The sequence below is a fragment of the Oncorhynchus tshawytscha genome, linkage group LG02 (assembly GCF_018296145.1).
Source record: "Oncorhynchus tshawytscha isolate Ot180627B linkage group LG02, Otsh_v2.0, whole genome shotgun sequence".
In the NCBI taxonomy this organism is placed as follows: domain Eukaryota; kingdom Metazoa; phylum Chordata; class Actinopteri; order Salmoniformes; family Salmonidae; genus Oncorhynchus; species Oncorhynchus tshawytscha.
The window spans coordinates 75,200,021-75,226,153 of NC_056430.1; the positions used below are offsets into that span (position 1 = coordinate 75,200,021).

The 26,133-nt window shown below is 46.1% G+C and overlaps 1 protein-coding gene and 1 long non-coding RNA gene across 2 annotated transcripts in view; both read left to right on the forward strand.

Annotated features, from left to right (window-relative positions):
* The window catches only part of cacna1ab (calcium channel, voltage-dependent, P/Q type, alpha 1A subunit, b), a 137,780-nt gene that overhangs the window by 109,225 nt on the left and 2,422 nt on the right, over positions 1-26,133 (forward strand). Inside the window, exons 42-49 of the mRNA XM_042305507.1 lie at positions 318-418; positions 6,604-6,749; positions 8,996-9,131; positions 12,270-12,389; positions 16,055-16,072; positions 19,015-19,053; positions 21,080-21,302; positions 23,315-23,571. Of these exons, the coding sequence (XP_042161441.1) occupies positions 318-418; positions 6,604-6,749; positions 8,996-9,131; positions 12,270-12,389; positions 16,055-16,072; positions 19,015-19,053; positions 21,080-21,302; positions 23,315-23,571 (1,040 nt within the window). The remainder of the gene's footprint in view (positions 1-317; positions 419-6,603; positions 6,750-8,995; positions 9,132-12,269; positions 12,390-16,054; positions 16,073-19,014; positions 19,054-21,079; positions 21,303-23,314; positions 23,572-26,133) is intronic.
* On the forward strand, positions 21,753-23,308 carry LOC121840593. The gene is made up of 4 exons (XR_006079725.1): positions 21,753-22,223; positions 22,277-22,483; positions 22,523-22,650; positions 22,741-23,308. It is a non-coding gene; the product is annotated as an uncharacterized LOC121840593 (long non-coding RNA).

The window sequence follows — 26,133 nt, forward strand, 5'->3', positions numbered from 1 at the left end:
TTTTAAAAGGAGGAAGACGAATCAAGGACTTTAAGATTTACCCTACAGTCGCGGCCACTGAAATGTTTGTTTTCTAAAAACCAAACCTACCGTTAGGAGGAATAGAGTGAAGTGTTGTCCACACGTTGGCAGCAATTGTTCTACCAATACAGCAACACGACCTAACTTTTTAGTGCCCGCAACTGCCTGTATGTGTGTGTGGTGTCGTAGCATGGTCGGTCCCCCACTCCCATCCCCCTCTCTCTCGTCTCACGGCTCAGGGTCCCATCCACATTGTGGTCTAATCGAGGCAGGGTAACTTGTCCCTCTCTCAGCAGCCACAGACCTGACGGTGGGGAAGATCTACGCTGCCATGATGATCATGGAGTATTACAGACAGAGCAAGGCCAAGAAGCTCCAGGCCCTACGCGAGGAGCAGGTACCCACTAGACCCAGGCCCACCCCTGTGACCTCCAAAATATACCCCAGAACCGACTCTTCCTTCCCCCTTAGATCCCCTTTCCAAACCTGTCCAGCTCCCCATTCCCTCTCTTGCCTCCAGACACCCATGCTCCCACACCCCAGTGAACCCCAAATCATCCAACCCCCTCAGCTCCCCCTTCCTTTAGCTCCTCAACTCTTCCTCTCGCCTTTACCCATCATCCAGAACCCCCATGGCTGCTATTTTTGGTCCTTCAAACCCCAGCATCCCCTTTCTACTTCCTGCCCCCATAGCGCCCCTTTCCAGACCTCCATAGCGCCCCTTTCCAGACCTCCATAGCGCCCCTTTCCAGACCTCCATAGCGCCCCTTTCCAGACCTCCATAGCGCCCCTTTCCAGACCTCCATAGCCTCCCTTCCCTCCAGAAACCATCCTCATGACCCCAAACCCACTTCTTCGCTAGACCCCGTTTCCTGGCCCCCTTGCACCCTTTCCAGGACCTCCATCGCTGCCCTCCTTGGTCCGTCAACCCCCTAAGCCCTTTATTTCCCCCTTGCCCCCCCGCTCGTCCTCCCACATCTACCTCCTCCGCCTTGGAACCCTCCCGATGAGCGCTGCCTGGTCCTGGGTTACCCCTGTAGCATGCTAACTCCAGTTACCTCTCTCTCTCTCTCTCTCTACTCCGGCACCAGGCTGTTTCTGCCTGTTTCCAAGTTAGCATGATGGATGGCTATCGTAGGCTGAGGCCTGGCCTGGCTCTTCCACTCGCTATCTCTTTACCTTTACTCTACCATTACTATACCCCCCTCCTACCCATTACTTTACCCCCATCATACCCACCACTTGTATATTTACTTAAAGGGGCAATCTGCCGTTCAAACAATAAAACTCAGTCGCAGATTGCCCCTTGAAGTACTTCTTTGAACTCCTCCCCTTTTTAAGCATGGGGGGATAAATGGTGTAGTGGTGAGGAGAAGGGGGAGATGTTTTAAACTGTCAAATTGCAATTGTTTTGTTTTGAAAATGATATGAATAATAATGATACAACATGGCCAATGTACGTACGTATGCACTCCTGTTGTCTATGAATGCTGTGTAAATGCACTACCTCTTAATGTGATGTGCACTGTTTCTCTAACACCTTGTCTCCATTCCCCGGGATACCCTGTTGCTCCTGTGCTGCAGTCCACAGCTTCTAATGGGTTTTATCTGCCTTTGGAGGCTGAAGTTAAAGTAATGGTTCAGCCCAAAATCAAAGCTGCTTAGATGTTTTCTTGGATGTTTTAAGAAACAGAATTGGCACCCATCTTATTCTATCCAAGATCAAGTCCATGATGCGGGGTTAGGGCTCTGTGGGTATTCAGTAGGGGCGCTTTTCAGACATGAGATAAGTTGACTTAACATGGACTTAAGTAACAAATGTTGACTTATGTCCATGTTTTATTGACTTAAGTCCATGTTAAGTCTACTTATCTCAAGTCTCAATCGGGCCCTAGGTGAATGGAGTGTACGATATTTTAGACCCCGTCTATGAGTTGGTATGATCCTCCTGAATGCTGTCACCTCATTGGTTGCACTGACTGTCCAGTTCCATACAGGCTCCTCCTTCTCAACATCACCAGCTGGCCTGTGGTGCACAATGACAAACTGTCTTTCTGTCTATCCCTCCTTCCCTTCTTCCGCTTTCATTTCTCAGTTGTACTCTTTCCCTCCTTACTTCCTTTCTTTATGTCCATCACTCCTGCTCTTCTCTCCTTATTCCCTCCTTCAATCTGTTGCACCTTCCTGTCATCTCTCCTTATTCCCTCCTTCAATCTGTTGCACCTTCCTATCATCTCTCCTTATTCCCTCCTTCAATCTGTTGCACCTTCCTGTCATCTCTCCTTATTCCCTCCTTCAATCTGTTGCACCTTCCTGTCATCTCTCCTTATTCCCTCCTTCAATCTGTTGCACCTTCCTGTCATCTCTCCTTATTCCCTCCTCTGTTGCACCTTCCTGTCATCTCTCCTTATTCCCTCCTTCAATCTGTTGCACCTTCCTGTCATCTCTCCTTATTCCCTCCTTCAATCTGTTGCACCTTCCTGTCATCTCTCCTTATTCCCTCCTTCAATCTGTTGCACCTTCCTGTCATCTCTCCTTATTCCCTCCTTCAATCTGTTGCACCTTCCTGTCATCTCTCCTTATTCCCTCCTTCAATCTGTTGCACCTTCCTGTCATCTCTCCTTATTCCCTCCTTCAATCTGTTGCACCTTCCTGTCATCTCTCCTTATTCCCTCCTTCAATCTGTTGCACCTTCCCCTGTCTGTTGCACCTTCCTGTCATCTCTCCTTATTCCCTCCTTCAATCTGTTGCACCTTCCTGTCATCTCTCCTTATTCCCTCCTTCAATCTGTTGCACCTTCCTGTCATCTCTCCTTATTCCCTCCTTCAATCTGTTGCACCTTCCTGTCATCTCTCCTTATTCCCTCCTTCAATCTGTTGCACTTCCTCCTTCAATCTGTCATCTTCCTTCCTCATCTCTCCTTATTCCCTCCTTCAATCTGTTGCACCTTCCTGTCATCTCTCCTTATTCCCTCCTTCAATCTGTTGCACCTTCCTGTCATCTCTCCTTATTCCCTCCTTCAATCTGTTGCACCTTCCCCTCATCTCTCCTTACAATCTTTCCCACCTTCTTTCCTTAACTCTGTCTTTCCTTTCCTCCTTCCTTCCTTCCCTCCTTCCCTCCTCCCTACAACTGTTATACTACCTTTCATTATGTCTTAATCTATTCTCCAATTTATATAGTTTATTATTTATATATATATATATATATATATATATATCTTTCCTATTGTCTTTTCTACCACGGTTTCACTGCCTGTCTTTTCACTGTTGTAATCTCTTTCTACCACGGTTTACCATGTCTCTCTGTGCCCCAGGTCTGTGCCCTTCTATACATGTTGTTATGTATCACTCACTATCTATGTCACTCCTCTATCACTCTTTTGCATATTCCCTCCTTCTCCCTCCTTCTTTCTCTCCATGTCTACCTGTCTGTCCATCCATCCCCTTGTCCCTCTGACTCAATTTGTTCTTCCAGGAGGGGGGCGGGACCTTGACTTCTCAAAACCCTCCCTGATTGGTCAATCTAGGTTGACTGTCATCAGGCCTGTCTAACCAGAACCCTTCTCCCCTCTCTGTGTGCTCCTGTCTGTGTATTCCGTCATCTCTGGTTGGTTGTTGAGCTGAGGTTCCTGATGTAACCATTGGACGCTCATGTAACAAAACCGTCTCTGTGAATCTTCAGTGGTATTCATGAATGTGCTTTCTAGGGAAAATAGTGCACTAGTTTTGTACCTCGTCCTCCATATCCCATTTCACTTGTTAGTATATTAAAACACATTTTCCCAGAAGGACTCACTGTTAGCGAGCACGCTACAACCCGGGTTCACACCCATTCATTTAGCCGTTAACATTTTAGCTTTTGGTTTGGATGAACATGACGGCATCTGTAGTCATGTAGCCATCGACACCACCACAGACCAGCCAATGGAAGACCTCCCTGCTCCCGCCACACTCCATATATGGGCGAAACAACAAAAAGGACTGCTGAGGAGCTGTTTTGATGGAGGAAGTAGAATTATCCTCCAGAGCCATATACAGAGCCTTCAGAAAGTATTCAAACCCCTTGACTTATTCCACATTTTTGTTGTGTTACAGCCTGAGTTCTAAATTGATGAAGTATATATTTTTTCTACCCCATAATGACACATGAAAACGTGTTTTTAGAAATATTTGCAAATGTATTAACATTTTTATATATATGTATTCACACACCTGAGCCAATACATGTTAGAATAACCTTTGGCAGCGATTACAGCTGTGAGTCTTTCTGGTAAGTCTCTAAGAGCTTTAAGCTTTGTCAAGTTGGTTGTTGATCATTGCTAGACAGACAAGTCTCAAGTCTTGCCGAAGATTTTCAAGCCGCATTAAGTCATATACTGTAACTAGGCCACTCAGGAACATTCAACGTGGTCTTGGTAAGCAACTGCAGTGTATATTTGGCTTTAGGTTTTAGGTTATTGTCCTGCTGAAAGGTGAATTTGTCTCTCAATATCTGTTGGAAAGCAGACTGAACCAGGTTTTCCTCTAGGATTTTGCCTGTGCTTATCTCTATTCTGGTAATTTGTATTAAAAAAAAATCCCTTTTCCTTGCCTATGACAAGCATACCCATAACATGATGCAGCGACCACCGTACTTGAAAATATGAAGAGTGGTACTCAGTGATGTTGTGTTGCATTTGCCCCAAACATAACGCTTTATATTCAGGACCTAAAGTTAATTTCTTTGCCACATTTTTTGCAGTTTTACTTTAGGGCCTTATTGCAAACAGGATGCATGTTTTGGAATATGTTTTATTCTGTACAGGTTTCCTTCTTTTCACTCTGTCATTTAGGTTAGTGTTGTGAAGTAACTACAATGCTGTTGATCCGTCCTCAGTTTTCTCCCATCACAGTCAAGGTGTGAATACTTTCTGTAACTGTTTTAAAGTCACCATTGGCCTCGTGGTGAAATGCCTGAGCAGTTTCCTTCCTCTCCGGCAACTGAGTTAGGAAGGACGCCTGTTTCTTTTTAGTGACTGGGTGTATTGATACACCATCTAAAGTGTCATTAATAACTTCACCATGCTCAAAGGGATACATGTTTACCCATCTACCAATAGGAGCCCTTCTTTGCGAGGCATTGGAAAACCTCCCTGGTCTTTGTGGTTGAATCTGGGTTGAAATTCATTGCTTGACTGAGGGACCTTACAGGTAATTGTATGTTTGGTGTACAGAGATGAGATAGTCATTCAACAATCATGTTAAATCATGTTAAACACTATTATTGCATGCAGAGTGAGTCCATAAAACTTATTATGTGACTTCTTAATCACATTTTTACTCCTGAACTTATTTAGGTTTGCCATACCAAAGGGGTTGAATACTTATTGATTCAAAACATTCCAATTTTGTATTCATTTATGAAAGTTTCAAAAAACATAATTCCACTTTGACATTATGGGGTATTGTGTGTAGGACAGTGACACAAAATGTCTATGTAATCTATTTTAAATGCAGGCTGTAACATAACAAAATGTGGAAAAGGTCAAGTGGTATGAATACCTTCTGAAAGCACTGTGTGTATATATCAGGGTTGGGGTCAATTCCATTTCAATTGCAGTCAATTCAGGAAGTACAGTGAAATCCCAATTCTCTTCAATGTTTTTCAAATGTGGAATTGGAACTTTATGAATCGATTGAAATGGAATTGACCCTAACCCTGGTATATATACATTTATAAACTGGGTGGTTCAAGCCCTGAATGCTGATTGGCTGACAGCCGTGGTATATCAGACTGTATACCACAGGTATGACAAAACATGTATTTTTACTGCTCTAATTACTTTGATAACCAGTTTATAATAGAAATACGGCTCCTCTGGGGTTTGTGATATATGGCCAGTATACCACAACTAAGGGCTGTTCTTAGGCAAGACACAATACGGAGTGCCTGGACACAGCCCTTAGCCGTGGTATATTGGCCATATACCACACCTCCTCGGGCCTTATTGCTTAAGTATATGGCTCTGGTTGCTACTAAGCACTGACTGACACAGGATCAGATCAGGTCTTAATTCTCCTAATGGTGAAGGTTATCAGATGGTTATGGTAATCTGATCCTAGATCTGTGGTTAAAGCAGGGGTGGGCAATTCTAGCTCTGGAGGGCCAAAGTATTTGTTTCAGTCAAATAATCAGCGAGTCCTCAGTTAAGACACCAATTAATTAATAACCAACTAGAAAGGGTCATTTTTCAAGAAAAATTGTGTGACTTGCTTCAGCTGTCCAGAATAATTTTTATGTTGGTGGAAGAAGTTTAAATTGTTAGTGGCTAGTATTGAAAAACTGAAGCTCGTTTAGTGGCGACTATTATATATACTTAGTGCTGGGCTGGGACAAAAGCCTGCCCCTCCTCCCTTCTCCAGAGCTTCAATATCCCACTCTAGGCAACTTCTAACCTCTAAACCATTACTTTGCCCAATTGTGCCACCTGGTGGGAGCATGCTGCGGTGCATCCTCTCCTTTCCTCTGTGTGTGTGTGTGTGTGTGTCCCTGCCTGAGTGTGTCTGATGCCAGCCCGAGGCCATGTTGTATCTCACACAGAACCGAACACCGTTAATGTTTCAGCGCATGGAGCCGCCCTCCCCCGGGGGAGGAGAAGGGGGAGGAGGGGGAGGCCCCGACGGGACGGGAGGAGGGATGCCAGGGGTCAACGGCCTCCCCGCCACACAGCACGACCCCAACAGCATGTGAGTAGTAGTGATGGGTTATACATATGCGTACATGATATGTACATACACACACAAATACATACATAAGCATGCCAACACTCACAGTATGCATACTGTAGATACACACACACACACACAGTAGAATACATATACTCATACTCACATATGCAGGTATGGAAGCAGGTAGCCTCGAGGTTAGAGCACTGGGCCAGCAACCAAGATACTGGAGCCGACAAGGTGAGAGAAAAAAGTGTGACTTGAGCAAGGCACTTACCCCTAATTCCTCCAGGGGCGCTGTACAATGACGATCCTGGCCATGACCCCACTCCCTGCGGGTGTCTCAGGGGGAGTTGGGATATGGGGACCCTGGCCGTGACCCCACTCCCTGCGGGTGTCTCAGGGGGAGTTGGGATATGGTGACCCTGGCTGTGACCCCACTCCCTGTGGGTGTCTCAGGGGGAGTTGGGATATGGTGACCCTGGCCGTGACCCCACTCCCTGCGGGTGTCCCCCCCCCCCAAAAAAAGTATTATTACAAGCATACAACCTGCACATACAAACACGTTGTACATGTCTCTCACAGGGTCTGTTTCTTCTGTTTCTACACGGTTTGGGCTTTTTAGCTGCTGTGTTCCCCAATGACTCTCTCTGTCTTCCTTCTCCTTCTCTGTGTGTCTCTGTCTTCCTTCTCCTTCTCTGTGTGTCTCTGTCTTCCTTCTCCTTCTCTGTGTGTCTCTATCTTCCTTCTCCTTCTCTGTGTGTCTCTGTCTTCCTTCTCCTTCTCTGTGTGTCTCTGTCTTCCTTCTCCTTCTCTGTGTGTCTCTGTCTCCCTTCTCCTTCTCTGTGTGTCTCTGTCTTCCTTCTCCTTCTCTGTGTGTCTCTGTCTTCCTTCTCCTTCTCTGTGTGTCTCTGTCATCCTTCTCCTTCTCTGTGTGTCTCTGTCTTCCTTCTCCTTCTCTGTGTGTCTCTGTCTCCCTTCTCCTTCTCTGTGTGTCTCTGTCTTCCTTCTCCTTCTCTGTGTGTCTCTGTCTTCCTTCTCCTTCTCTGTGTGTCTCTGTCATCCTTCTCCTTCTCTGTGTGTCTCTGTCTTCCTTCTCCTTCTCTGTGTGTCTCTGTCTTCCTTCTCCTTCTCTGTGTGTCTCTGTCTCCTTCTCCTTCTTTGTGTGTCTCTGTCTTCCTTCTCCTTCTCTGTGTGTCTCTGTCTTCCTTCTCCTTCTCTGTGTGTCTCTGTCTTCCTTCTCTTTCTCTGTGTGTCTCTGTCTTCCTTCTCCTTCTCTGTGTGTCTCTGTCTCCTTCTCCTTCTTTGTGTGTCTCTGTCTTCCTTCTCCTTCTCTGTGTGTCTCTGTCTTCCTTCTCCTTCTCTGTGTGTCTCTGTCTTCCTTCTCCTTCTCTGTGTGTCTCTGTCTTCCTTCTCCTTCTCTGTGTGTCTCTGTCTCCCTTCTCCTTCTTTGTGTGTCTCTGTCTTCCTTCTCCTTCTCTGTGTGTCTCTGTCTTCCTTCTCCTTCTCTGTGTGTCTCTGTCTCCCTTCTCCTTCTTTGTGTGTCTCTGTCTTCCTTCTCCTTCTCTGTGTGTCTCTGTCTTCCTTCTCCTTCTCTGTGTGTCTCTGTCTTCCTTCTCCTTCTCTGTGTGTCTCTGTCTTCCTTCTCCTTCTCTGTGTGTCTCTGTCTTCCTTCTCCTTCTCTGTGTGTCTCTGTCTTCCTTCTCCTTCTCTGTGTGTCTCTGTCTTCCTTGTCCTTCTCGGTGTGTCTCTGTCTTCCTTTTTCCTTCCCTCTGTGTCTCTGTCTTCCTTCTCCTTCTCTGTGTGTCTCTGTCTTCCTTCTCATTCTCTGTGTGTCTCTCTGTCTTATGTCTCCTTCTCTGTGTGTCTCTCTGTCTTCTGTCTCCTTCTCTGTGTGTCTCTGTCTTCCTTCTCATTCTCTGTGTGTCTCTCTGTCTTATGTCTCCTTCTCTGTGTGTCTCTGTCTTCCTTCTCCTTCTCTGTGTGTCTCTGTCTTCTGTCTCCTTCTCTGTGTGTCTCTGTCTTCTTTCTCATTCTCTGTGTGTCTCTGTCTTATGTCTCCTTCTCTGTGTGTCTCTCTGTGTGTGCGAGTGTGTGTACACGTGTGTGTGTGTGTGCGTGAGTGTGTGTACACGTGTGTGTGTGTGTGTGCTTGTGTGTGTGTGTGTGCGCGAGTGCTTGTGTGTGTGTGTATGCGCATGTGTGTGCTTGTGTGTGTGTGTGTGTGCTTGTGTGTGTGTGTGTGAGTACTTGTGTGTGTGTACCAGACCTCCAGAGGGTGGGATGACAGAGAGCCAGTCGTGGGTGACAGCTAAAGCTCAGGAGATGTTTAACAAGACAGGCAACTGGAGCCCAGAGAGACACTACCCCGACCATCTCCATGACAACAGACACAACCCCCAGGTAACGCAGCACAAACATATAGCAAACACACGCAGGTCACCGTGGTAATGCAGTAACCGCACAAACTGGCGCCCGACTGTGATTGAGGTTTGGGGACAATACAGTGGCTGTTAGTGTATAGGCCAACAGTTGTTCCATTGTGTCCTATGGGAGTAAACATGATGATGTCATATACTCTACACTAAATGATAACTTAGTCATACAATGCAGGATTGGCGTGTGTTTTAAAGATATCTGTAAAGCTTATATTCCGGTAAATTGTTGACAACATTATCCTTTTCTGGAGAATGTCATTCCCTTGGTATATATTACATCCTTATTCCTAACTGGTAGAAGGAAATGACAGACTGTTGATACTGCTACTCAACCTATATTTATCCTGGTGATTCACTGAGAAGGGCTTGATTGGTCAAGAGATGGACAATATTCCACCCCTCTCAGCTGTGCTGCTCTGAGTCAACTTCTGGACTGTTTGTGTCGCCCCACTCAAGGTCCTCCTCTTCAATCTCTCTCTCTCTCCCTCTTTCTACGTTTCACTCAGTGAAGTACCTATGTGCAACCTCCCACCCCTTACTGACATACTCTTGTTCTGTCCTCTATGTTCAACCTCCCACCCCTTACTGACACACTCTCTCGCGTCTCTCTCCAACACTCTCATGCCATCTCTTGGCCCATCCTCACTGCCCCCTGGCTCAAACCAAGTCTTGGGCCTACAGGTGGGTGGTAGATGGGCTCCCCCCACTCTCTCTCCCTGTTGGACTGTGCCAAGCCACCCTGGTCTCATCTCTCTCAGTCAAATTAGTGAAGAACCATAGATATGCATGTTTTGTGTGTTGTGTGTAAAAGCATAGAGAGACAGTATTCAGGAAAGTATTCAGACCTCTTGACTTTTTACACATTTTGTTACGTTACAGCCTTATTCTAAAATGGATAAAATAGTTTTTTCCCCCTTCATCGATCTACACACAATATCCAATAATGACAAATGTATAAATAAATAAACCCCGGAAATATCACATAAGTATTCCCTTTACTCAGTACTTTGTTGAAGCACCTGTGGCAGCGATTACAACCTCGAGTCTTCTTGGGTATGATGCTACAAGCTTGGCACACCTGTATTTGGGGAGTTTCTCCCATTCTTCTCTGCAGATCCTCTCAAGCTCTGTCAGGTTGGATGGGGAGCTTCGCTGCACAGCTATTTTCAGGTCTCTCCAGAGATGTTTGATCGGGTTCAAGTCCGGACTCTGGCTGGGCCACTCAAGGACATTGTCCCGAAGCCACACCTGCGCTGACTTGGCTGTGTGCTTTGGTGTTGTTGTCCTGTTGGAAGGTGAACCTTCCCCCAGTCTGAGGTTCTGAGCACTGTGGAGCAGGTTTTCATCAAGGATCACTCTGTACTTTGCTCTGTTCATCTTTCCCTCTATCCTGACTAGTCTCCCAGTCCCTGCCGCTGGAAAACCTCCCCACAGCATGATGCTGCCAACACTATACTTCACCGTAGGGATGGTGCCGGGTTTCCTCTAGATGTGACGCTTGGCATTCATGCCAAAAAGTACAATCTTGGTTTCATCAGACCAGATCTTGTTTCTCATGGTGTGAGAGTCTTTAGATGCCTTTTGGCAAACTCCCAAGCAGGCTGTAATGTGCCTTTTACTGAGGAGTGGCTTCCGTCTGGTCACTCTACCATAAAGGCCTGATTGGTGGAGTGCTGCAGAGATGGTTGTCCTTCTGAAAAGTTCTCCCATCTCCACAGAGGAACTCTGGAGCTCTGTCAGAGTGAACATCGGGTTCTTGGTCACCTCCCTGACCAAGGCTCTTCTCACCCGATTGCTCCGTTTGTCCGTGCGGCCAGCTCTAGGAAGAGTCTTGGTGGTTCCAAACTTCTTCCATTTAAGAATGATGGAGCCACTGTGTTCTTGGGGGCCTTCAATGCTGCAGAAATGTTTTGGTTCCCTTCCCCGGATCTGTGCCTCGACACAATCCTGTCTCTGAGCTCTACGGACAATTCCTTAGACCTAATGGCTTGGTTTTTGCTCTGACATGCACTGTGAACTGTGGGACCTTATATAGACAGGTGGTTGCCTTTCCAAATCATTTCCAATCAATTGAATTTACCACAGGTGGACTCCAATAAAGTTGTAGAAACATCTCAAGGATGATCAATTGAAACAGGATGCACCTGAGCTCAATTTAGAGTCTCATAGCAAAGGGTCTGAATACTTCTTTAAATGAGTTATTTCTGTTTTTTTATTTTTTTTTATTTAATACATTTGCTAAAATTGATAGAAACCTGTTTTTACTTTGTCATTATGGGGTATTGTGTGTCGATTGGTGTGGATACATTTTTAAAAAATCAATTTTAGGGGTCCGGGGGCCTCCGGTGGCGCAGTGCCTCCCGGTCGATGCCGGCCGCGACCCGGGAGGTCCATGGGGCGACGCACAATTGGCCTAGCGTCGTCCGGGTTAGGGAGGGTTTATCCTTGTCTCATCGCGCACCAGCGCCTCCTGTGGCGGGCCGGGCGCAGTGCACACTGACACGGTGTTTCCTCCGACACATTGGTGCGGCTGGCTTCCGGGTTGGATGGCGCTGTGTTAAGAAGCAGTGCGGCTTGGTTGGGTTGTGTTTCAGAGGACGCATGGCTTTCGAACTTCGCCTCTCCCGAGCCCGTACGGGAGTTGTAACGATGAGACAAGATAGTAACTACTAACAATTGGATACCACGAAATTGGGGAGAAAATAGTAAAATGTAAAATAAAAAAAATGTAAAAAGTTAAGGGGTCCGAATACTTTTCAAATTCACTGTACATGAACGCTGCTACAGTATCTATGGTTCTGTGGGAAGAAATGTCTACATACTGCTCCCTGCAGCCCGTTGAAGGACCAGATCAACAGACAATAGAGAGGCTTCCTTATTTTATAGCTACTTCACAGCCAAGTTGGCCAGTGGAGACAAGACAATATACCTATTGAATAAGAACTACACAACTAACTATAGAATAGTTCAAAAGCATAGAATTATTAACAATTATAGAATCACTTACAATACACTCATTCTAGTACTATCAAAAGACCCCTGGCTCTGAGACTCCTGCTCCTAGTCGGCAGTGGTCACACACCCTCTGGTCTCTTTCTTGCAGACGCTAGAGATGAGAAAGATGGGGCGGGACGGGTACTCGGAAACTGAGCCCTGTCACCCAATGCGAATGGACAGGCATGGTCGGACCATCTCCATGCCCCGCCTCTCAGACGACAACCAAGTGAGCACCTTCATCCCCATCATCATCATAAACCCTCCATTCCTCCTCCTCATCCCTCCACTCTTTCCCCTCCGTCCTCCTTTTCCTCGCTCTGACTATCCACTCTGACCTGTGTTTGTTTATTTTTGTCTATTTGGATCCCCATTAGCAGCTGTTCTTCCTGGGGTCCACAGTAAACATGACAAGTAACAAAACACTGATACACGGATAGACAAGGACAGACACACACATTTACAATACAACCATATACAAACAATACAACTAGAAAAATAATAATACATTTTAAAAATGTATTTGTGCGTTAAAGTGTGTGTGTGTGTGTGTGTCAAGCCCCTGTTTGTTAAGACTACTACTGGTAAAGTGATATGTCTTAGAAACATTTGATGTATCACTTTAAAACTAGTTTCCTTACACTCTTATTAACAGGGTGGTGATAACAGTGTGACGCATGCTAATGCTAACTTAAATAATAAAATATTAGCATGGAGATATGCTAATGCTAACTTAAATAATAAAATATTAGCATGGAGATATGCTAATGCTAACTTAAATAATAAAATATTAGCATGGAGATATGCTAATGCTAACTTAAATAATAAAATATTAGCATGGAGATATGCTAATGCTAACTTAAATAATAAAATATTAGCATGGAGATATGCTAATGCTAACTGAAAGATGAAATCCACAGTAGGGGGAAACAGCCCCATTGTCCATTGTTATTGATTTTGTTGCCGAGCTGAGGAGTGCAGCAAAAATTCCAGTACATTTTGCCCTCTTCTATCGCAATGATGTCAGAGGGGAGAAAACAGTATTCGATGTTTGTGGTAACTTCTTTGTTGTAAAATTATAAACAACCAGGTCACTTTGAAATTGAACGTCCATCCATGTCCCAAGGACTTTGGGAGATGCCTTCAAAACCTGCCACTAGGGCCATGGTGAGCACCGTTACCAATAAGTAGGCTTGGGAGATGTCTTCAAACCCTGCCACTAGGGCCACGGTGAGAACCGTTACCAATAAGTAGGCTTGGGAGATGTCTTCAAACCCTGCCACTAGGGCCACGGTGAGCACCGTTACCAATAAGTAGGCTTGGGAGATGTCTTCAAACCCTGCCACTAGGGCCACGGTGAGCACCGTTACCAATAAGTAGGCTTGGGAGATGTCTTCAAAACCTGCCACTAGGGCCACAGTGAGAACCGTTACCAATAAGTAGGCTTGGGTGTTGGGGATGGGTTAGAGGGTCACATGTTCAATCCCATTGCTAGACACAATTTTTTTAAATATTGAACCCTATCCCAAACACTTAACCATTCAAAATGAATGCCTACATTTAACCAGACGCAAGGCGCCTTGCCAGGAGGCTCTACCCATCAAACGTGTCAAAAACAAATTAGAAATGTAACGTTTGGACCAACTTGGAAATTTGACGCTTTGAGAAACGTGGATAAACGTCTGAATCTGAAATCAAATTGGTCAAAAAGTGAGATCTTGTTGCTTTAAAGAGTGAAATATTAGCATGGAAATATTGGGTTACAGAGCAGTCTGGATACGTCTTTCATCCACAAAGCACAAACTTGCCTAGTCCTCCTCATCTCACATCCTCCCTCCCCTTCTCCCTCCTTCCCCTGGTGTGCTTCCCATCCCCATTACATCCATCCTATCCATTCTCATTCCCATAGTAGCCTTGGTGTGTCTGTCTGCTGTCTGCTATGGCCAGAGGTCTTGGTTTGTTGGGAGAGGGTGTGAACTGAGAAGGACAATACAGGTGGTACCTATTTTACCTCAAACATCTGTGTTTTTCAAGAAAAGCTTTCGCCAAAATGTCCCGCAATCCCCAGGACAGAATCTGGCTGCAAAAACACACGCACCCACATGGAACTGTTTTGTTTATGTGTTCACTGTACAATAAAGCATCTGGCTGCAGTCACACACACACACACACTGGCATGCACACACACACACACACACACACTGGCATGCACACACACACACATTGTCATCAAACCATGTACTCTCACTCTGGTCTGGTGTCATCAAGTCTGTTGGTTACTGTAAGACTGTAGCAGTGTGTTGTCTGTTGGTTACTGTAAGACTGTAGCAGTGTGTTGTCTGTTGTTTACTGTAAGACTGTAGCAGTGTGTTGTCTGTTGGTTACTGTAAGACTGTAGTAGTGTGTTGTCTGTTGGTTACTGTAAGACTGTAGTAGTGTGTTGTCTGTTGGTTACTGTAAGACTGTAGCAGTGTGTTGTCTGTTGGTTACTGTAAGACTGTAGCAGTGTGTTGTCTGTTGGTTACTGTAAAACTGTAGCAGTGTGTTGTCTGTTGGTTACTGTAAGACTGTAGCAGTGTGTTGTCTGGTATCATCAAGTCTGTTGGTTACTGTAAGACTGTAGCAGTGTGTTGTCTGTTGGTTACTGTAAGACTGTAGTAGTGTGTTGTCTGTTGGTTACTGTAAGACTGTAGCAGTGTGTTGTCTGTTGGTTACTGTAAGACTGTAGTAGTGTGTTGTCTGTTGTTTACTGTAAGACTGTAGCAGTGTGTTGTCTGTTGGTTACTGTAAGACTGTAGCAGTGTGTTGTCTGTTGTTTACTGTAAGACTGTAGTAGTGTGTTGTCTGTTGTTTACTGTAAGACTGTAGCAGTGTGTTGTCTGTTGTTTACTGTAAGACTGTAGCAGTGTGTTGTCTGTTGGTTACTGTAAGACTGTAGTAGTGTGTTGTCTGTTGGTTACTGTAAGACTGTAGTAGTGTGTTGTCTGTTGGTTACTGTAAGACTGTAGCAGTGTGTTGTCTGTTGGTTACTGTAAGACTGTAGTAGTGTGTTGTCTGTTGGTTACTGTAAGACTGTAGCAGTGTGTTGTCTGTTGGTTACTGTAAGACTGTAGTAGTGTGTTGTCTGTTGTTTACTGTAAGACTGTAGCAGTGTGTTGTCTGTTGGTTACTGTAAGACTGTAGCAGTGTGTTGTCTGTTGTTTACTGTAAGACTGTAGTAGTGTGTTGTCTGTTGTTTACTGTAAGACTGTAGCAGTGTGTTGTCTGTTGTTTACTGTAAGACTGTAGCAGTGTGTTGTCTGTTGGTTACTGTAAGACTGTAGCAGTGTGTTGTCTGTTGGTTACTGTAAGACTGTAGCAGTGTGTTGTCTGTTGGTTACTGTAAGACGGTAGCAGTGTGTTGTCTGTTGGTTACTGTAAGACTGTAGCAGTGTGTTGTCTGTTGGTTACTGTAAGACTGTAGCAGTGTGTTGTCTGTTGGCTACTGTAAGACTGTGCAGTGTGTGTGTGTGTGTGTGTGTGTGTGTGTGTGTGTGTGTGTGTGTGTGTGTGTGTGTGTGTGTGTGTGTGTGTGTGTGTGTGTGTGTGTGTGTGTGTAGCATAGAAGCGTAGTAGTGTTTAGTAGTGGAATATGTTGTGTTATACTGTATCTGAAAAGCTTTAGTGTGGCATCGGTAGTGTGGTAGTATAATACCACATGGCACCCTATTCCCTTTCTAGTGCACTACTTTTGACCAGATCCCATACTGTCGGGCTCTGGTCAACAGTAATGCATTTTGTAGAGATTAGGGTGCCATTTGGAACGCTGGCTAATAGCCTATAGACTGTATAGTATGAAACACCACCACCTGTGCTCTCCTCACTGACCGTGTCTAACACTGCTCTGCCCTACAGAGTGTACATGATGCTGCGGTAAGTGTGCGTGTGTGCGTGTCAGTGAGCAACGTTTTTTATTGTCTCTCTCTCTCTCTCTCTCTCTCTCTCTCTCTCTCTCTCTCTCCCTCTCGCTCTCTCTCTCTCTCTCTCTCTCTCACCCTCCTCTCTCTTGTGTGTGCTCGTTGGCCCTTCACCAATTAACTGGATCTCTCTATTGTTCTGCTCTCTTCTCTTCTTCCTTTTAACCTCCCTGCCCTCTGTCTCATCCTCCCTTCTCTCCTTTCCTCATCATGTTCTTTCTCTACCCTCTTCCCAACTTTTTTACCTTCCATTCGTCCTCCGTTTCCCATCCCTCCCCCTCATTCCTCTCTCCCATACCAACCCCACCTCTCTTTCTATACCAACCCTTTCCTCCTCCCCACTCATCCCTCCCCCTCATTCCTCTCTCCCATACCAACCCCACCCCCACTCATCCTTTCCCCCTCATCCTTCACTCCCCCTTCCTCTCTCCATCTTTCTCGCTCCCTGGGTCTTGGTGTCCAATGGCTCTGTCCTCCGGTGCTGTTTGTTTTTGTTTTCTTCTTCTTCTCTTCTCCTTTCCTCTCCTCTCCCTTCCTCTCCTCTCCCTTCTCCTCCGCTCTCTTCTTCTCTTCTCCTTTCCTCTCCCTTCCTCTCCTCTCCCTTCCTCTCCTCTCCCTTCTTCTCCTCTCATTTCCTCTCCCTTCTTCTCTGCTCCCTTCCTCTCCTCTCCCTTCCTCTCCTCTCCTCTCCCTTCTTCTCTTCTCCTTTCCTCTCCTCTCCCTTCTTCTCTGCTCCCTTCCTCTCCTCTCCTTCTTCCTCTCCTCTCCCTTCTTCTCCGCTTCCTTCTTCTCCGCTCCCCCTTCTTCTCTGCTCCCTTCCTCTCCTCTCCCTTCCTCTCCTCTCCTCTCCCTTCTTCTCTTCTCCTTTCCTCTCCCTTCCTCTCCTCTCCCTTCCTCTCCTCTCCCTTCTTCTCCTCTCCTTTTCTTCTCTCTCCTTCCTCTCCTCTCCTCCTTCTTCCTCTCCTTCTCCTTCTTCCTCTCCCTCTCCCTCTCCTCTCTCCTTCCTTCTTCTCTTCTCCTTTCCTTCTCCCTCTCCCTTCCTCTCCTCTCCCTTCCTCTCCTCTCCCTTCTTCTCCTCTCATTTCCTCTCCCTTCTTCCTCTCCTCTCCTCTCCTCTCCCTTCTCCTCCGCTCCTTCTTCTCTCTCCTTTCCTCTTCCTTCTTCTCCTCTCCTTCTCTCTCTTCCTCTTCTTCTCCTCTTCTCTTTCCTCTCCCTTCCTCTCTCTCTCCTTCCTCTCCTCTCTCCCTCTCTCCCTCTCCCTCCCTTCTCTCCTTCTCTCCTCTCCTTCTCCCTCCCTTCTCCTCTCCCTTCCTCTCCTCTCCTCTTCTTCTCTCTCCTTCCTTCTCCTCCGCTCCTTCTTCTTCTCCTTCTTCTCCGCTCCTTCTTCTCTCTCCCTTCTTCTCCTCTCCTTCCTCTCCCTCTCCCTCCCTCTCCCTCTCCTCTCTCTCTCCTCTCCTCTCCCTTCTCCTCTCCTCTCTCTTCCTTCTCCTCTCCTTTCCTCTTCCTTCTCTCTCCTCTCCCTTCCTTCCTCTCCCTCCCTTCTTCCTCTTCCTCTCCCTCTCCTCTCCTCTCCTCTCCTCTCTCCTTCTCCTCCGCTCTCTTCTTCTCCTCTCCTTTCCTCTTCCTTCTTCTCCTCTCCCTTCTTCTCTCCCTTCCTCTTCTCTCACTCCCTCTTCTCTCTCTTCCTATCCTCTCTCTTCCTATCCTCTCCCTTCTTCTCTTCTCCTTTCCTCTCCTCTCCCTTCGTCTCCTCTCCCTTCTCCTCCGCTCTCTTCTTCTCCTCTCCTTTCCTCTTCCTTCTTCTCCGCTCCCTTCTTCTCCTCTCCCTTCCTCTCCTCTCCCTTCTTCTCCTCTTCTTTCCTCTCCCTTCTTCTCCACTCCCTTCTTCTCTTCTCCCTACCTCTCCTCTCCTCTCCCTTCCTCTCTTCTCCCTTCTTCTCCGCTTCCTTCTTCTCCGCTCCCTTCTTCTCTTCTCCCTTCCTCTCCTCTCCTCTCCCTTCCTCTCCTCTCCCTTCCTCTCCTTTCCTCTCCCTTCTTCTCCTCTCCTTTCCTCTCCCTTCCTCTCCTCTCCCTTCTCCTCCTCTCCTTTCCTCTCCCTTCCTCTCCTCTCCCTTCCTCTCCTTCCTTCTTCTCTCTTCCTCTCCTCTCCCTTCTTCTCCTCTCCTTTCCTCTCCCTTCCTCTCCTCTCCCATCCTCTCCCTTCCTCTCCTCTCCCTTCCTCTCCGCTTCCTTCTTCTCCACGCCCTTCTTCTTCTCTCCCTTCCTCTTCTCTCCCTCCCTCTTCTCACTCTTCCTATCCTCTCCCTTCTTCTCCTCTCCCTCTCCTCTCCCTTCCTCTCTGCTTCCTTCTTCTCCCTTCCTCTCCTCTCCCTTCTTCTCCTCTCCTTTCCTCTCCCTTCCTCTCCTCTCCCTTCCTCTCCCTTCCTCTCCTCTCCCTTCCTCTCTGCTTCCTTCTTCTCCACTCCCTTCTTCTTCTCTCCCTTCCTCTTCTCTCCCTCCCTCTTCTCTCTCTTCCTTTCCTCTCCCTTCCTCTCCTCTCCCTTCTTCTCCGCTCCCTTCTTCTCTTCTCCCTTCCTCTCCTCTCCTCTCCCTTCCTCTCCTCTCCTCTCCCTTCCTCTCCTCTCCTCTCCCTTCTTCTCCTCTCCTTTCCTCTCCCTTCTTCTCCTCTCCTTTCCTCTCCCTCCCTCCTCTCCTCTCCCTTCTCCTCCTCTCCTTTCCTCTCCCTTCCTCTCCTCTCCCTTCCTCTTCTCTCCCTCCCTCTTCTCTCTCTTCCTATCCTCTCCCTTCTTCTCCTCTCCCTCTCCTCTCCTCTCCCTGCCTTCCTTTCCTCTCTGTGGCTTCATGACTGTGTGTGTGGCTCTCTGCTCCTCTCCTCTCTGTGTGCCTGTCTGACTACAGCGGAGACGACACAGGCCCCGTGGACATAACCACCTCAGTGTATGTACCCCTGTCTCTCCCTCTCTGTCTCTTTATCTATCTTCCATTAATTTTATTTCTCTCTCTATCACTCTCTCTCTTTTTTAATGTACCCCTGTCTTTCCCACTATCTCTCTATCTCTCTATCACTGTCTTTCTCTAGCTTAAAAAAAATCCACCTCGCTCTCTCTCTCTCTCTCTCTCTGTGTTTTCCCGTCTGTCTTTCATCTTGTTTCTATGTTCTCCTGTACTCTCCTCTCTCTCTCTGATCCTTTTGTCCCAGTAATGTTTTGTGCTGCCCCCCCCACTCTGTCCTGTATGCCTGTGTTGCAGTGTTGGTCCACATGGTCTAGAAGGAGGGTCTGCCTGTCTGTCTGTCTCTCTGTCTGTCTGTCTGTCTGTCTGTCTGTCTGTCTGCTGTCTTTGTATGTTTGAGTTTGCGATTGCCTCTTTGCATTGCCTCTGGGTCGACAGCGAATGTTGAAGCATGATATCGCTAGACGGAAGTTGTTGACCAATACATAAACATAGTCTTGGCATGTCATGTCAGTCACACCGTGCATGGTATACCATATTGGATATTGGACGCTCTTTGGAAGCCAGTTGTGTGTGTGAGTGTCTGGTTACTGCACATGATATGCCTAAGCTACATATGGACCCAGTCTGAACAACAGAATGCAGCTTGTGAGCTCAGTGGGTGTGTGTATTTCTGCGTGTGAGTTGTCCAGCTACTGGAGGAGTGCGCATGGCTTGTCCATATACTCATCGGGCTTGTCTGGTCTGGTTTCCTCATTACATGACCGAGGGACTTGTAGACCTGAATGACTTGAAGAGGTCAGCTCCTAGGTCTGCCTGCCGATAAAGGTGTTCTTCATGCTGGTAGATAGTGTGACTGTGGGTGTCGGTGTTGAACGCTGCTGCGATCTCTAAAAGATATCATTCTGGATGCATACATGCTTCTGCGTACGTGCCATTGGATGCATGTGAGGCATGGTCTATGCTTGTACTCTCTCTCTCTTCTGTCATTTTGCCCTTTATCTCTCTCTCATAGTAGGGAAGCATGGTATTGTAGTTGGATGTGCTTGGCGTTGTGGGTTTAGTGAGGTCTGGCTGATAGAGGGATCTTTTGGGATGGTGTACTCTCCCACACAGACTCTCCCACACAGACTCTCCCACACAGACTCTCCCACACAGACTCCCACACAGACTCTCCCACACAAACTCTCCCACACAGACTCCCACACAGACTCTCCCACACAGACTCTCCCACACAAACTCTCCCACACAGACTCCCTTCACAGACACTCCCACACAGACTCTCCCACACAAACTCTCCCACACAGACTCCCACACAGACACTCCCACACTGACTCTCCCACACAGACTCTCCCACACAGACACTCCCACACAGACTCTCCCACACAGACTCTCCCATACAGACTCTCCCATACAGACTCTCCCATACAGACTCTCCCACACAGACTCTCCCATACAGACTCCCACACAGACACTCCCACACTGACTCTCCCACACAGACTCTCCCACACAGACACTCCCACACAGACTCTCCCATACAGACTCTCCCACACAGACTCTCCCATACAGACTCTCCCACACAGACTCTCCCATACAGACTCTCCCATACAGACTCTCCCATACAGACTCTCCCAGACTCTCCCACACAGACTCTCCCACACAGACACTCCCACACTGACTCTCCCACACAGACTCTCCCACACAGACACTCCCACACAGACTCTCCCACACAGACTCTCCCACACAGACACTCCGACACACACTCCCACACGGACAAGTGCATTAACACAAGCAGACAAGCTCACACTACACACTTCAACCACTACATATTCCTGTACAGAGTGAGTTTTAAACAGTTTGACTTTCTTATTTTCTGCCCATTCTCTCATTCTCTCTCCCACTCTCTCTTCTCTCTCTTCCATCTCTCTTCTCTCATTTCCATCTCTCTTCTCCCGTTCTACATCTTGCTTTCTCTCCTCCTCTCCTCTCCCTCTCCCTCTCCTTTCTCCAGACCATAACAGACACCAGCCCCATGCGTCGGTCCACCTCCTCTCTGGTCCACGGGCGTTCTGGCAGGGAGAGGGGGGTGAGGCTGGATGACTACAGCCTGGAGAGGGTAGAAGGAGAGGGGAGGCACGGTGGGGGAGCAGGAGGGGGACAACGCAGGGACAGGAGGGACAGGAGCCACCGGACCTCTCAGAGGTCCCTTACCAGATACACAGACGCAGACACAGGTGAGAGAGATGAAGAGAGGAGAGACACATGCACGTCACACCCACTCACACACACACACACACACACACACACACACACACACACACACACACACACACACACACACACACACACACACACACACACACACACACACACACACACACACACACACACACACACACACAAACAAACACACTTACAGAGGTCCCTTACCAGAAAGACGGACACAGACACAGGTGAGAGAGATGCTAGAGTATTTTGACTTTGAGTTTCCCATTGACCAAGGCCAGTATTCACAAAGTGTCTCAGAGTAGGAGTGCTAATCTAGAATCAGTTTTGCTTTTCAGATCATAATGAACAAATCAAATGAACGGGGGGAGCTGATCCTAGATCTGAAATGTCTTTATCCCAATGGTTTGCAGGATTCTGGATTTCCTGCTTGTTCCCTCCTGAATCTTCCAACTGGGATTTCTGGAAAACCTGGGAATTTTGCAAATATTGTTAACACTAAGTAAAAGCTACCAGAAGGGAAAGTTTCAAAACAAACTTTTTGTAAGGAAGTTAAAAAGTAGAAAGGTTTAGAGAAACTTTTCAGAGAAAGGTCAAGTTCCAGCAGCGGTTTGAGATAGAAAGGTCAAGTTCCATCAGAGGTTTGAGATAGAAAGGTCAAGTTCCATCAGAGGTTTGAGATAGAAAGGTCAAGTTCCATCAGAGGTTTGAGATAGAAAGGTCAAGTTCCATCAGAGGTTTGAGATAGAAAGGTCAAGTTCCATCAGAGGTTTGAGATAGAAAGGTCAAGTTCCATCAGAGGTTTGAGATAGAAAGGTCAAGTTCCATCAGAGGTTTGAGATAGAAAGGTCAAGTTCCATCAGAGGTTTGAGATAGAAAGGTCAAGTTCCATCAGAGGTTTGAGATAGAAAGGTCAAGTTCCATCAGAGGTTTGAGATAGAAAGGTCAAGTTCCATCAGAGGTTTGAGATAGAAAGGTCAAGGTTTGAGATAGAAAGGTCAAGTTCCATCAGAGGTTTGAGATAGAAAGGTCAAGTTCCATCAGAGGTTTGAGATAGAAAGGTCAAGTTCCATCAGAGGTTTGAGATAGAAAGGTCAAGTTCCATCAGAGGTTTGAGATAGAAAGGTCAAGTTCCATCAGAGGTTTGAGATAGAAAGGTCAAGTTCCATCAGAGGTTTGAGATAGAAAGGTCAAGTTCCATCAGTTCCATCAGGTTTGAGATAGAAAGGTCAAGTTCCATCAGAGGTTTGAGATAGAAAGGTCAAGTTCCATCAGAGGTTTGAGATAGAAAGGTCAAGTTCCATCAGAGGTTTGAGATAGAAAGGTCAAGTTCCATCAGAGGTTTGAGATAGAAAGGTCAAGTTCCATTTGAGAGAAAGGTCAAGTTCCATCAGCGGTTTGAGATAGAAAGGTCATCAGTTTCCATCAGAGGTTTGAGATAGAAAGGTCAAGTTCCATCAGAGGTTTGAGATAGAAAGGTCAAGTTCCATCAGAGGTTTGAGATAGAAAGGTCAAGTTCCATCAGAGGTTTGAGATAGAAAGGTCAAGTTCCATCAGAGGTTTGAGATAGAAAGGTCAAGTTCCATCAGAGGTTTGAGATAGAAAGGTCAAGTTCCATCAGAGGTTTGAGATAGAAAGGTCAAGTTCCATCAGAGGTTTGAGATAGAAAGGTCAAGTTCCATCAGAGGTTTGAGATAGAAAGGTCAAGTTCCATCAGCGGTTTGAGATAGAAAGGTCAAGTTCCATCAGAGGTTTGAGATAGAAAGGTCAAGTTCCATCAGAGGTTTGAGATAGAAAAGTCAAGTTCCATCAGAGGTTTGAGATAGAAAAGTCAGGTTCCATCGGAGGTTTGAGATAGAAAAGTCAAGTTCCATCAGCGGTTTGAGATAGAAAAGTCAGGTTCCATCGGAGGTTTGAGATAGAAAAGTCAAGTTCCATCGGAGGTTTGAGAAATTCAAGGAAGTAGAATTTCAGAAGAAACTTTATGGCATAAAAAATATGTCCCCCCCTTCTCTTGCAGGGTTGGGCACAGACCTGAGCACTACCACCCAGTCTGGAGAACTCCCCCCCAAAGAGCGTGAACGCGAACGCGGTCGAGCCAAAGACCGCAGGCACCACCATCATCACCACCACCACGGTGGCTCCATGGAGAAGGAGGGGCGCTTCGGGCCAGACAGACACGGGCCAGAGTTCACCCACAGACACCCCCACGACCGGGGGGACAGACACTGGTCCCGCTCTCCTAGTGAGGGGCCCGACGGACGGGGCCACAGACAGGTGGGCACCACACAGCGACGGACGGGAGATGAGAAGCATAAGCATATACACACAAACATACCCACACAAATGCATGTGAAGTACACACATAGACTGCATATACTGTATACGGCCTCACACACACAGTCACACACACACACACACACACACACCGTTATTCCTCTCTATAGTATATCTTTCTCAGGGAAGTGGAAGAAGGCCTTCGTCAAGCACCATGGAGAACAGGTGGATTATAATGGTTCTTTCTCCTCATCCCATTGGTGGAAATGGAAAACTAACCAATGGAGAAGCAGCTGGAGTGATCTAACCATTAATCTTTGATTTAGAGTTCTGCCTTGTTGGTTAACTACCACTACTTACAGATATCAATTTCTCTTTTTCTGTTATCTTTTACTTTTTCTTTATTTCTTTGTCAATGTTTCTCTCTGTCCATTTTTCTTGATGTGGCTCTCGTGGCTTCAATGTGTGTGTGCTCTTTTGCCTCATTGGCGGTTTGGTTGTTATGGTTTTCAATGTTGCTGTCTTTCCACTTTTCTTTTCACTCTCTTTATCTCTGTCTGTCTATCTACCTATATCTATCCCCCTACTCCTCTCTCTTTATCTCTCTCTATCTATCTACCTATATCTATCCCCCTACTCCTCTCTTTATCTCTGTCTGTCTATCTACCTATATCTATCCCCCTACTCCTCTCTCTTTATCTCTCTCTATCTATCTACCTATATCTATCCCCTATACCCTCTATCTGTCTATCTCTACCTATATCTATCTCTGTCTCTCTGTCTATCTATCTACCTATATCTATCCCCCTACTCCTCTCTCCTTATCTCTGTCTATCTATCTACCTATATCTATCCCCCTACTCCTCTCTCTTTATCTCTCTCTATCTATCTACCTATATCTATCCCCCTACTCCTCTCTCTTTATCTCTCTCTATCTATCTCCCTATATCTATCCCCCTACTCCTCTCTCCTTATCTCTGTCTATCTATCTACCTATATCTATCCCCCTAATCCTCATCTCTGTCGATCTATATCTATCCCCCCTACACCTCTCTCTTTATCTCTGTCTGTCTATCTATATCTATCCCCTGCTCCTCTCTCTTTATCTCTGTCTATCTATCCCCCTCCTCCTCTCTCTTTATCTCTGTCTATCTATCTACCTACCTATATCTACCCCCCTCCTCCTCTCTCTTTATCTCTGTCTATCTATCTACCTATATCTATCCCCCTAATCCTCTCTCTTTATCTCTGTCTATCTATCTACCTATATCTATCCCTATCTCCTCTTTATCTCTATCTATCTATCTATCTATCTATCTATCTATCCCCTAATCCTCTCTCTTTATCTCTATCTATCTATCTATCTATCTATCTATCTATCCCCCTACTCCTCTATCTTTATCTCTGTCTATCTATCTATCTATATCTATCTCCCCTCTCCTCTCTTTTTATCTCTGTCTATCTATCTATCTATCTATCTATCTATCTATCTATCTATCTATCTATCCTATCTATCTATCTCTCTCTATCTTTATCTCTATCTCTATCTATCTATCTATCTATCCCCCTATCTCCTCTCTCTTTATCTCTATCTATCTATCTATCTATCTATCTATCTATCTATCTATCTATCTATCTATCTATCTATCTATCTATCTATCTATCTATCTATCTATCTATCTATCCCCCTACTCCTCTCTCTTTATCTCTGTCTATCTATCTACCTATATCTATCCCCCTACTCCTCTCTCTTTATCTCTGTCTATCTATCTACCTATATCTATCCCCCTACTCCTCTCTCTTTATCTCTGTCTATCTATCTACCTATATCTATCCCCCTACTCCTCTCTCTTTATCTCTGTCTATCTATCTACCTATATCTATCCCCCTCCTCCTCTCTCTTTATCTCTGTCTATCTATCTACCTATATCTATCCCCCTACTCCTCTCTCTATCTATCTAATTATATATATCCCCCTCCTCCTCTCTCTTTATCTCTGTCTATCTATCTACCTATATCTATCCCCCTACACCTCTCTCTTTATCTCTGTCTGTCTGTCTATATCTATTCCCTACTCCTCTCTCTTTATCTCTGTCTATCTATCTACCTATATCTATCCCCCTACTCCTCTCTTCATCTCTGTCTATCTATCTTCCTATATCTATCCCCCTACTCCTCTCTCTTTATCTCTGTCTATCTATCTACCTATATCTATCCCCCTACTCCTCTCTCTGTATCTCTGTCTATCTATATCTATCCACCCTCCTCCTCTCTCTTTATCTCTGTCTGTCTATCAATATCTATCCCCTACTCCTCTCTCTTTATCTCTGTCTATCTATCTACCTATATCTATCCCCCCTACACCTCTCTCTTTATCTCTGTCTGTCTATCTATATCTATCCCCTGCTCCTCTCTCTTTATCTCTGTCTATCTATCCACCTCCTCCTCTCTCTTTATCTCTGTCTATCTATCTACCTCTATCTACCCCCTCCTCCTCTCTCTATCTATCTATATCTATCTATCTATCTAATCTATCTATTTATCTCTGTCTATCTATCTACC